Source organism: Nyctereutes procyonoides, unplaced genomic scaffold, assembly GCF_905146905.1.
Source record: "Nyctereutes procyonoides isolate TBG_1078 unplaced genomic scaffold, NYPRO_anot_genome, whole genome shotgun sequence".
In the NCBI taxonomy this organism is placed as follows: Eukaryota; Metazoa; Chordata; class Mammalia; order Carnivora; family Canidae; genus Nyctereutes; species Nyctereutes procyonoides.
The window spans coordinates 8,670,300-8,682,739 of NW_026575135.1; the positions used below are offsets into that span (position 1 = coordinate 8,670,300).

The 12,440-nt window shown below is 39.4% G+C and overlaps 1 protein-coding gene across 4 annotated transcripts in view; it reads left to right on the plus strand.

Annotated features, from left to right (window-relative positions):
- LPAR1 (lysophosphatidic acid receptor 1) overlaps positions 1–11,007 on the plus strand; it is a 132,121-nt gene extending 121,114 nt beyond the window's left edge. For all 4 annotated transcript variants that reach the window (XM_055302735.1, XM_055302734.1, XM_055302737.1 and 1 more), the window contains exon 4: positions 8,543–11,007. In XM_055302735.1, the coding sequence (XP_055158710.1) occupies positions 8,543–8,844 (302 nt within the window). In that variant the 3' untranslated portion in view covers positions 8,845–11,007. The remainder of the gene's footprint in view (positions 1–8,542) is intronic.
- Positions 11,008–12,440: the final 1,433 nt, after the last annotated feature.

Consider the following 12,440-nt stretch of genomic DNA (forward strand, 5'->3'; position numbering starts at 1 on the left):
AATATTAGCTATAGCTGGAAGTGGGGTATGGCTATGGCTATGGCCTTGGATGTGTAAGGACATATAACTCAGTGCATTTTTAGTTTGCTAGCTGTCTCTTGATTCCTTAGAATTTGGAGCTAACGAGATGGCCATGCTATTTCTGTATTATTTAAACATTGCAACCTCGTATTCACTGTTCATAGATGAGAACGTTCAGAGAAGCACGCTTCTCCCCATGTGATTGTTTAACACGGTATTTAGCCTACCCATTAGATGGCATCACTGGGTATTTTAGGGTTAGGACAAAGCTGGCTTTGATGGCAATTTACTTCCCAAGGGAGTCCCCTATTCAGGAAAGTCTTCTGCATCATAAATACACATTCCCTGAAGTGTGGTGTCCCTGCAGTGGATTTTGCATTTATTGCAGTATCTTACATTGAAACAGATGTATTCCAGGAAACACAAAACAGCTTCAAATAAATTATAGTTAATGTTCTCACAGATTCAAGAGGACATTGTACTGACCAAATTAGGGCACATCACTATATATAAACACCAATCAGATAACAAAATAATGTTCCTAAAGATAAAAGATCTAATTCGCTTCCCCATCACTAATAAACAGTCATTCCATGTTAATTTCCTATGCCATCAGAAAAAAAGGCACACATTTAGAATTTAAAAGAAGCAACACTTTAATAAAAGTACAAGATCACATATCTCTAGACTGCAGGACTCCTAAGTAATTTTTAAAATTTCCTATTTATATTTTTCTACATTTTTCAAACTTTCCATAAAGGGAAAAAAAGATGTAATAATTCAAGGAATTAGCTTCAGACCATTCTTTAGATGTCAATCGCTGAAAGGAAAGCAGCTGATATACCATGCTGGGAAGAAAAATTAGGTTAATGAGAATTATCCTTATCCTCTCATAAATTATGGATCTTCTTTGAGGTAAGCAGCCTGTTATAAATTATGAGGACACAAACATATGAAAACAACACACCAAAACAGGTATGACACTTGGAAAAGTGTTGTGAATATTCACACTGAGTATTATGCATGAATGCTGATTATGATGATTAGTGATTAGAAGTATAAGAAGGATAGTAAGACATTATATGCCAAGGGATAGAATATATTCTCTCTCCCTATTCCCTGATAGCTAGGGTGTGGGTATGAGACTTAATCATGGCCTCTCTTATGCTCCTACATGGAACTTTGAATCCTGAGGGATTAACACAAAGATGGGCCAGGTTGATTAGTGATTTTTTCTAGGTAGCTCCTGCAGGATCCAGGGTCTGATGCGGCAGCAACATGGGTAATGCGTTAACCCAATGCATAAACCCAACATGTTTCTCCAGAACTCAGAAGATTCTGGTAGATAATAGATAGATAGATAGATAGATAGATAGATAGATAGATAGATAGATAATCTGGTATCCATCAGGATTGTTAGCAATTGACTAGTTTTATGCTACAGTAACAAATGCATATGTGGTAAGACTTTTGCCTTCTGGGTCCACCTCATTCCCTCTTGAATGCACTGTAGAACCCAATCAGAGAAAGACCTTGCATCCTGTTGGCATCAGTGTTTATTTTCCAAACCTTACTCAGTGACCTTATTGCTAATTAATTTTCCTTGTTTTGGATACGTCTCTTGGGCAGTTACATGTGACTTTTGTGTGACAGACAAATTGATTGTCCACCGTAGGCAGCTACTGTTCTAGGTGCAAGAGATCCAGACGTGAGGGAGACGGCATTTACTTCCTTTACAAGGCTGACATTCTCATTGAAGGAAGATAGAAAATAAACATGTTAAATCAATAAGAGAATTTTGGGTCTATAGATAGCAATACAGAGATGACAAGATAGGAAAGAGTGTAGTGGGGAAGGTGTGCAGCATTAGGATAACCAGGGTTAGCTTTTGAGGAAGCAATATTTAATAGTAAGTAAGTAGATGTGAGGATCTACAGAAGGAGTGTTCCTAGGTAAAGGAGGCGTCAATGCAGAGGCCCTGAGACCGGAATGAACTTGGCATGTGTGATTAGAATCTAGTCAATGAGGGATGAGCGGCCAGTCCTATGGGGCATTACAGGTCACGGTAAGGGGTTCAAGAAGAAAGCTTTCGTAGGATTTTAAGCAGGAAAGTGATAATATGAATTGACTTACACTTATGAAAGATCATTTTGGCTCTTCTGTGCAAGCTTTAGGGAAGAGACATGGAGGAAGAGGAATTGGTTAGGAGCCTGTTGCAATAGGCAGATGAAAGGTATTGCTTACTTGGCTAGGGTTGTAGCCATGGAGAAGTGGTTTCTACTCACTGTTGTCAAGCACAGATGTTCTTCTGTAAGAGGTGACACTGGCATGCAAGCTGCTGCAGCATATGCTTTCCCATGTCCAGTTGCAGGATGAGATTGACAGTCTGTTGTAGGATGGGGGGGGGCGGGTAGGTAGGTGTATGGTACTCAGTAGTTTAGCGTGAAGGAGACTGTAAAATACTCCAAGTGAAGCAGTGTTGGCATTCTCTGTGTATGGGAGAGCCAGTGTTGTGTTGCTAAAGACAGTTTAGCTAAAACTTTTATCCAGCAATATTCAAAAGAAGACATAATGAATAATACATTCTGCTTTGAGAGCTATATGTTGCTGTTGTTATTTTTAAGATTTTATTTTTGTGTAACCTCTACACCCAGAGTGGGGCTCGAACTCATAACCCAGAGATCAACAGTTGCAAGCTCCACGCACTGAGCCAGCCAGGCACCCCGAGGTCTGTATATTGCTCATATCCTTCCTTAAAGGATAAATGTTGCTCTCGGGAGTGAAGGAAACATTGGAATACCTCGCACGATGAATGAAATCATGCAGCTTTAAATGTATGAAGCATTTGCTTTGACCATGAAGAAGCAGAAGTGTATTAATTTTATCTTCTCGGTGTTCTAGGAAATGGATTTTATAAAGGGTCGAGTTTATTCTTTCAGAAAAAACTTTAATTTCAGAAAGTCGTTTACATCTCAATTGCAGTGACCCCCTCGACTGCTAGACCTCAGAATAAGCCTTTTTATCTGTGGTCTGTTATCTAACAGCCTCTTTTAAGATGATACATAGTTTAGAAGGATTTCTTAGCCATATTGTTTATGTGTACCTTAATAGCAGAAATCATAATATAACTACAGAAATTGGATGGAATTTGGGGATCCCAAGATACTGCCCATGCACAATTTAGTGGCAATGGAAGGAGTGCATGTATTCGAACACTTATTTTCCCCTTCAGCCTCTACCACAAGCCTCTGAGATTAGACTGTTTCTTAGATCCTTGGAGAAACAAGAAGAGAGAGGCCGACGAAGAAGTTGACTTGAACGCAACCCTGGTATGGGACTGGATTAACCTTGACTTGTTTTAGATCTGTGGGATGTCTGGTTTTGGGGTAAAAACACAAAATTTGCCAGCCAGACTGGAAATGTTTTCTGGTTTTCCTTTGTCAAAAACTTGGGCTCTTTCCCTAGCCGCCTTCTCTGTCAAAGGTTTTCTCTCTTTTACGTTGATTCTTATGTTCCATATGTAAGCAAAGTTCAGCTCGTTAGGGAAAAGTCACTCTAGGAAAAAAAGGCTCTAATTGTGGGACCAGATGGTAAGCATTATTCAGCCGGTGAGGTTGTGTAGATTTGAGGGAAGGTGTGGTAATGTGATCTGGTTCTGCAGCTGTGACCTGTTGTTCCAAAACAGCCTCCTTCCCCCCTGACTTTCACGTCTACATTCCAGCACCTCTTCTTCCATCTTTGTGGGCATCGGAGCCCTCACAGATGGATTTGACAGATGCGTAAGAAAGGAATGAAGCTCGTTCTAAGAGGAGAGTAACTTCAGCTATTTTATTCTAACCCACAGATATTTTTTGAGTATCCATCTACCCGAGTTACTTGTAACATGGACAAATAGTGCAGAATGTAACTACTCTTGTTCAGCAGGCTGGGAGACAGTTTTCCAGGACTCAACTTGCCATGAGCCTACCATGCCCTTAAGGCATCTGCATCTGAAGTCTGGCAGGTGCCTCAAGACCACAGATGGGGAAACTCACAATCATCATCCCTAGTCTCCTCATCTTCCCCCAGAAACCCCGATCAGCCCTTTTTCCTGTGGTTCCTCCTTCAGTGAAAGGTAGCATTGTTTTTCCTTCACCCCCCTGGGAAATTGGGACTCTTTGTACCTTACCCATTTCATGCACTCCATCTCCTAAATACTCTACTGATCCTTTCCTACTCATCCACGTTGCCATTGCCATGATTCAGGCTTTCATCATTTCCCTTCTCGAATTTGGAAACATCCAGTGTTTCTGTCTTGATTCCAATCCAGTTTATTTTCTTCTTCCATTCTATTATTGTGTTCTGCAGTGAGGCCAATGACATTAAAATCTTATGGGGGAAGTAGGTGGAGATGGTTCTTATAATCTCCCATGGGTTGTTGCAAAATGTGGCCGGGCCTGAGAACTAGTGTGCCACCCTGGAGAAATTTCAAATGTCTTAGCCAGATACACAGGCCTTCATGACAGAAGTTACAATAACCATAAACTACTTATACTTCCTCTTACTTTCCTACTATTGCATATGATACCTTGGTTTTAGGCCTTGGTCTGTGGGACTATGTCCATCAGAAATGTTCTGGAAAGCAGTGTCCCCACTGAGCATCACATCATTTCATTTGCCATCTTGGTATAGGCATTGAGTTGACACATGAGAACCTCCAAGGTGATTTAGGGCTCCCATACTTCTCTGCATTCCCTCTCTTTTTCTTCTTCTTATCCTCCTTATACTCAACAGCAAGTCCTTGGAATCTCTTAGAGTCGAGGTGGTGTCATTAGAACTTTTGAAATGCCAGGTTATCTACAGTCTAAAATGTGTTTCCACATTCTGCCCTTAGAGGAAATCTGTTCTGGTAGTGTGCTCTCCATCAGCCTTCTCTCATGCTACCCACAATGGCTATAGGTAGTATAGTCAAGTAGATGCACAGTGTATAGAGAGCTTTTACATGTCTTGCCTTAATGTGATTCTCACCACACCCTGTGGAGTAGACAGGGTGCTGTCACTTTTCTACTTTACCGACACGGAGATGGAAATCCTTTTTACTCTTACTAACCTGCTACAGGTATGCACTTGAGTCTCTACAGATTAAGTTGATAGGGTCCATAATCCATGTCTCAAGTCCTATCACCCAGTTGAATTATGGTTGGCTACTTATTACTTATAGGGGCTTGGGTTTGTGTAGTTTTTGGTTTTAGAAGCCTGGGGGTAAACCCACACTTTAAGCAAACTTGATTTTGTAACATTCACTCACTGTCTATTTTTTTAAAGATTTTATTTTTAAATAATCTCTGCATCCAACGTGGGGCCCAAACTTAGAATCCCGAGATCAAGAGTTGCACCCTACTGACCGAGCCAGCTAGGCACCCCCACTCACTGTTGTTTAGAAGCCTCAGCACCCTTGTTCCATATCCGTAGTCCATCTTCACTTTTGGTCAGTTTGGTCCTTGGCACCTCCGTGAAAGAGAAGGGAAGAGAAAATACTGGAAAACTGTGTGATTGGTTTTAGATGTTGATTTTTGAGGCCTGTACTGTGAGTAGCCTCAAATGATTCAATCGAGTCTTGAAGAACCAGAGTATTGGGACTGTGGTTTGGGCTTGATCACAGTACTAAAAACAGTTCCTTTCAGTGAAGAAGGGAGATGATTCCAAGTTCCTCAATGAAGTGTCCGCATATATTAGCTCCTGTATCAGCCTGGTGTTTCCCACTTCCTGTCTCTGATCAAGCAAGTCTTCTTGCCTCCTTTATTTATTTATTTATTTATTCATTTATTTATTTATTTATTTTATTTATTTTATTTATTTATTTATTTATTTATTTTGGTCTAAAAGTAAGACCCAAGGGTTAGTTTCTGAGACTCTGGCTTTTATTGAAAAGATCTTGCTCTTTTTTAATTTAAAAACTGGAAGAAATTCTTAAACAACAAATGACCCATAGCTGAATGCAGTCACTTAAAGTCTATGAGAATAAGGATGTTCCCTTCTGCTGCCCGGGAGGAGAAAAAGATCATTTTATTTAAAATAAATCTGTTGAGATGCATGTTGCTGGTATCTAATCAAGCTCTGATTTTGAGTTCAATTAGAGCTTTGATAAAAGAAAGGGAAAGGAAACTTGCAAGAATGCTCTCCCATTCATGAAGGGCCTGCGTGTTTTTAGTTTCCAAGTAAATGGAATAATGGGACCATGCATTTTCCATCCAAGCATTTTCCACCCTGAGAATCATTCCCTTCCTGGCTTCTCAATGAATAATGCATTATTTCTGAAACCCAAGAGGCATGCCTTTGACTTCCCTTTATGTTTAGCTTTCTGAGTGATTTTCAAGCAAGGAAATTCAAGGACTTGGAATGAATGCTTTATTAACATTTTTACTTGAAGTTCAAATAGGTCCTTGGCTATTATCTCCTGATATTTGAAATATTTTTTTCTTTCTATCTAAGGCAAGTCTAAGGTATTGTATTTAATAGAAAATGAAGCACCTTGGACAGTCTTCAAAGTGAACAGCAGTTGAAAACCAATACACATTTGTGTTTTCGAACAAAGAGCTTGAGGAGGGTACTTTCCTCCTTTATTTTCATTTCCCTGCGGAATAGGTTCAAGGAAGAAAGCTCGCATTTAAAACGGGGCGGTTTTTGGAGACTAAATCTCATGTGTTTACATTTTACAAAACTCACTCCTTGAGGCTAGTCCAAATCCATGACCCCAGTCCAAGCCTGAATCTACCGAGGCCAATGCCATTGCAGTCTGAAGATGCAGTTGCACTTCAGTGGTCATCCGTGTTCACCGTGTGTTCCCCGTGGAGTCTGGTTATATATATGGGGTGAAGCTGTAAGGGGAGGTGATGGTGCCCACCGGTTCTGCTGACCCGTGTCCTCCTGGCCGACAGCAGATCCTGGAATAACAAGGTAGATTTTAGTGCTGTTTCACAATTTCCATTTTCCCTGGGAGCCAAATGAGTGATTTTAGGAACAAAGTGAACTGAAATTAAGAATATAGTCTGTATTTCCATGCTTTTGGACAGTTCTAGTAAGATCTTAACAATTCAGTATGGTTCGGAGGAAAGGAAAAGTTGATCTAAAGTAATGAAACAGCTAAAGCATAAAATTTGGTTTAAATTATTTAGGTTTGAAGTGAGTCAATCGGAGAAGGACAAACATTATATGTTCTCATTCATTTTGGGGAATATAAATAATAGTGAAAGGGAATAGAAGGGAAGGGAGAAAAAATGGGTAGGAAATATCAGAAAGGGAGACAGAACATAAAGACTCCTAACTCTGGGAAACGAACTAGGGGTGGTGGAAGGGGAGGAGGGCGGGGGATGGGGGTGAATGGGTGACGGGCACTTAGGGGGGCACTTGACGGGATGAGCACTGGGTCTTATTCTGTATGTTGGCAAATTGAACACCAATAAAAAATAAAATTATCATTAAAATTAATTAATCAATTAATTAATTAATTTAGGTTTTATGAAGTCCAGGAAGCAGAAATGCAACATAGTGTTTTCTCAGTCCCTTCATTTGAAGGGATAATGGTTTCTCTCTCATATGGTGTTGTGCAGATTCAGTGAGTTAGTATTTTTAAAGCATACAGAACAGCATCTTTTAAGGGATGGTTGAATAAAAAGTAAACATCCGTCATATTGTTGGAAATATGATGCTGAGCAGATAAAAACAGTATTATTGTTGTCATCGCTAAAATACATACTTAGCAATTATTTTCTTAGCACTCATTTACTCCTTACACCAGACCTGATGAGCTAAATATAAGTTCTCTTTTTCCACATCAGAAAACGGAAGAAAATAATTGCCTAAATTCACCCAGTTATTTTTTTATTTTTATTTTTTTTAAGATTATTTATTCATGAGAGACATAGAGAGGCAGAGACATAGGCAGAGGGAGAAGGAGGCTCCCTCTAGGGAGCCTAATGCGGGACTGGATCCCAGGACCCAGGATCATGACCTGAGCCAAAGGCAGACACTCAACCACTGAGCCACCCAGGTGCCCCATCATCCAGTTTTTTAAATAACAAAGCAAGGATTTGGGTCCATTCAACCTGAATTCAGAAAATATGCCTTAATTAAACATTAAGGGGCATTTGTCACAGGCTTACTTTTTGCCCTCAAACAACTTTATACTGCTGAAAACCCCACCCTTGTAGGTGTTGAGGTGTGTATACCCAATGCAGTCATTCATATCTCAGTTGCTAAGCTTTGCTCAAAGTAATGATCATCATTGTCTTGTAAATACTCAAATTTTAGTAGGGTCTGAATCAGTGAGATTTTATAAATTATTTTAACATTAAAACTTTCTTCTGTTCTCCCCCCCCACCCCGAAAATTAGCATTTCATTTCAGATGATGATCCGGTGGCTTTGAATCTCAGCATTTTTATACTGAACTGAAGTCATTTCACATTACGGTTGCTTGCTTCATAATTATGAATTTTTTTCTGTTCTTCTTTTTGAAAATCTTCTTGATCCCTGTCTTTGTAGGTGCCTTTATCATCTGCTGGACTCCTGGGTTGGTCCTGTTACTTCTCGATGTGTGCTGTCCTCAGTGTGATGTCCTGGCCTACGAGAAGTTTTTCCTTCTGCTTGCTGAGTTCAACTCCGCCATGAACCCCATCATCTACTCCTACCGCGACAAGGAGATGAGCGCCACCTTCAGACAGATCCTCTGCTGCCAGCGCAGTGACAGCACCAGCGGCCCCACGGAAGGCTCTGACCGCTCAGCTTCCTCCCTCAACCACACCATCTTGGCCGGAGTTCACAGCAATGACCACTCTGTGGTTTAGAAAGGCAACTAAGATGAGAAGCCAGCCATCCTTGATTGAGGGATGAACAGCCTCCCCCCGCCCAGATGCCAGGGCAAGGTGCGGGGTGTGAGAGAGAGAGGAAAAATAAACTCGTGTACTTAAACACTAACCAATGGCAGTATTTGTTCCTAGACCCAACAAGACTTGAGAGATGTTGCAAATTAGCTTATGTGACCACCCTCATCCTGATCCCCCTTCCTTTTGAAAGTAGAAAGTGAAGATCTTGCAATGGAATTCATAAACAGACTCTGGAGTGTCCATTTAGACTACACTAACTAGACTTCAAAAGATTTTGTGTGGTTTGGTGCAAGTCAGAATAAATTCTGACTAATTGAATCCACAACTTCTTCTACATACAGGCTTCCCTTTTTTTTATTTCTAAACGATACATTTCATTTAATAAACATGTTTATGCCTGTCAGCATGCTTGTGATGGATAAGACTATAGGCTGTTTTTAAACTATCATTAACTCCATTTTTTTTCCTTAAGTAGGGAAACTGTAAATTAGAATTATTTTTTAGAAAGCATGCATGTAATGTATGTATGCAGTATGCCTTACTTAAAAAGTTAAAAAGGGTATTAAAATTTTTAAATCTTCTAGGACATAGAAGAACCTAGATGTCAAAGCCAGTATTTGTTTAGGCTCTGAAACAGTGCTCTAATATTACCTTTTTATCAAAGTGTTATAACACATCTAAAACCGGGAATGTAAATTTATTACCCAAAGAATATGTACTCTAAAAAAAAGTTACCGGAGATGAAATGCAGTACTATTGTTCCCACATATTTATAGTATCCAAGTGCATTCTAATTATCAGTACATCAGAGGAATGTTTTAATAGCCTGTGTTTTTCTGTATTATAAAATAATACATAGTCATTGCAGAAAACTTGAAAAATACAGAAATGTATAAAAGAGAAAAAAATAATTACTGGTAATATCACAACCCAGAAGTAACCACCGTTAACAGCTTTTCCCCTTGTGTATGCCTCTATGTATATTATATACCTTTTTATGTAATTGGCATCATACGTAAACAATTTTATAACCAGTGTTTTTCTTCCACTGCAGAGTTGTCACAATTTCCTATGGCATTAAAAATTCTATAAAAACATAATTTTAATGGCTATACAATATTCCACTTAATGGATGCAACTCCGTTTATTTAACCGTTCCCACATTGTTGGCTACTTAGGACATTTCTAATTTTCGCTGTTATAAATAATGTTGCAGAAATTCTGTGTACATAAAACTTTGTCCATATAATTGATTATTTACTTAGGACATATTCCCATGAAGGATTTTCTTTTTTAAATGTGAAATGTCTTTTTATGCTCTTACCTTTTCTAAAAAGGGATTTCCTGCTTTGCACCACACGAGTGGCAGTTGAGAGGAAAGCTACTTAAGTTGCCTTTTTACATAGGAAATGCAGTGGTCACTTGAGTTGAGAGTGACTTCTTTTTATATCACAGATGGACTGGGAACAGTTGTCACAAATAACTCGGACGCCCTAATTAATATGTCTAGCAATCCCAAATTTCGTCCAAGGAGCCAATTTCCAGCTCTTGGTAGCCACAACTGTAATGTAGAGGTGAAGACAATGCAAAGAAATGAAACACACCAAGTGAATAAAGGATCTTCATATTAAATGGCTCGAGACCCTCCTGTAGCAAACGGGTTGAGTGTGTTGGTATGTGACTGGATACTGTGTATTCCTTCGGAATCACCTCCAATAGACTGCCACCATCGTAGGTGATATCTGTTCAATGGATTGTCCAGATGAACTAGTTATTGCATCAATTTGTTATAATAAGTAACCAGTAAAGTCCCAGTCATGAAGCAGGTATGGGAACGTTGGGAGTATGTTTAAGAGAAAGATGTCCAGAAGAATTGTTTTGTCTAGGAAGGAAGAAGTGCGTTCAGTAAGCATTTGAGCAGAGGGCAGACTTGTAAGGTGCCCACAGTGAAAAGAACATGGGGAGCCAGTTAGAAAGGTGTTTGCACATTCTTTTTACAAAATACAAAGCATTTTATGTGGGAAGTGAATGAAGTGAACTTGGACTTTCATGTGAGTATATTCTGGACTTTTTGAAATTAGAAACTTACTAATTGGACCTTAATAAATTCATTTTCAGAGTTTGGCAGTGCGTGGTTGTGGTCAGTGCTGTTTCTCTTCCAGTTTGTGTTGCATAGTGCCTTTCTTCTGTGAACAACTTAATTTCCCTGCCACCAGGGCTTCTGAACTCTTGAGGTGAAGCCACCATGTGCTTCCCACCTCAGAACTGCTGCTTTCCAATGTCAGTAATAAGTCTCATTCTTTGTGTGAGTTTCTTTTGGAAAGAAAGGGAAAAGTGATTTTTATGAAAACCTTATGGTGACTTCATGAAAAACTCTCACTAGGAGTTTATAAAGTCACAGTGATCTTCATGCTTATTGATTTTTTTTTAAGATTTATTTATTTATTTTAGAGAGGTGGGGAGGGGCAGAGGGAGACAATCTCAAGCAGACTCCTGGCTGAGTGCAGAGTCCCATGCGGGGCATGACCTCACAACCCATGAGATCATGACCTGAGCCGAAACCAAGAGTCGGACACTTAACTGACTGAGCCACCCAGGTACCCCTTCATGCTTGTTGATTTTAATTACTAACAAAAGTCATAGGTATTTTCCAATTATATGCCAATTATATTCTTTGAAATATATTGCTAAGATGTTGGAGAAGATAAAACATTTATTCAAATGTCCCAATGAGTATTTGGAAGAGTTCTGAATCTTTAAATTTAGGTGATTTTAAGATTGTTAGAAATCAGGTATCTTAGAACTCTTCTTCACAAATTAACCACCCCTTACATATTGCCTTTTTTAAATTAGCAAAGCCATCATTTTCTAGACTCCGAACCTCAGCTGATATACAATTAATGGGTCTTACTTGTTTTTTCACTTTCTTTTCCAATTAACTATTAGGTTCCACTCTGTCTTCCTCCTAATTCTACTAGTCCCTAAACTTCTGAAATGTAATTTTGTGATATTGTTTCTAGCCCTTTTTCTTTTAAAGATTTTATTTATTTGAGATAGAGCATGAGCCAGGAGTAGAGGGAGAGAGAGAAGCAGACGCCCTGCTGAGCAGAGAGCCTGATGCGGAACTTGATTCCAGGACCCCGAGACCATGATCTGAACCAAAAGGACATGCTTAACTAACTGAGCTCCTCTAGCCCTCTTTTAAAAACCCAACTGGTGATTCTTGCTAGATTAAAACTGTAGAAGCACATCTGTATCAGGTTCCTTCATTACACCAAGGTAAGAACATTTTTATGGCAAGACTTTTGAAACAAATTACTTACTTTTAACATCAAGTGAGCTTCACCTGACCCCAAACCCTCCAAAGGATGGGGGTTTGTATGTATGTTGGGGTGGGCTTGGATGTAGGCATCACCTGAGAGAAGAAATGCGTATAGCTGAGAGCCAAAATGGGTCAGTGATCTTCCAACACGGTGTGTTCATTCTGTAACATTCATTCACCTATACCTTGATAGTCTCCCCCATAAAATTCTCTAGTTCTTCTTGTAAATACTTCC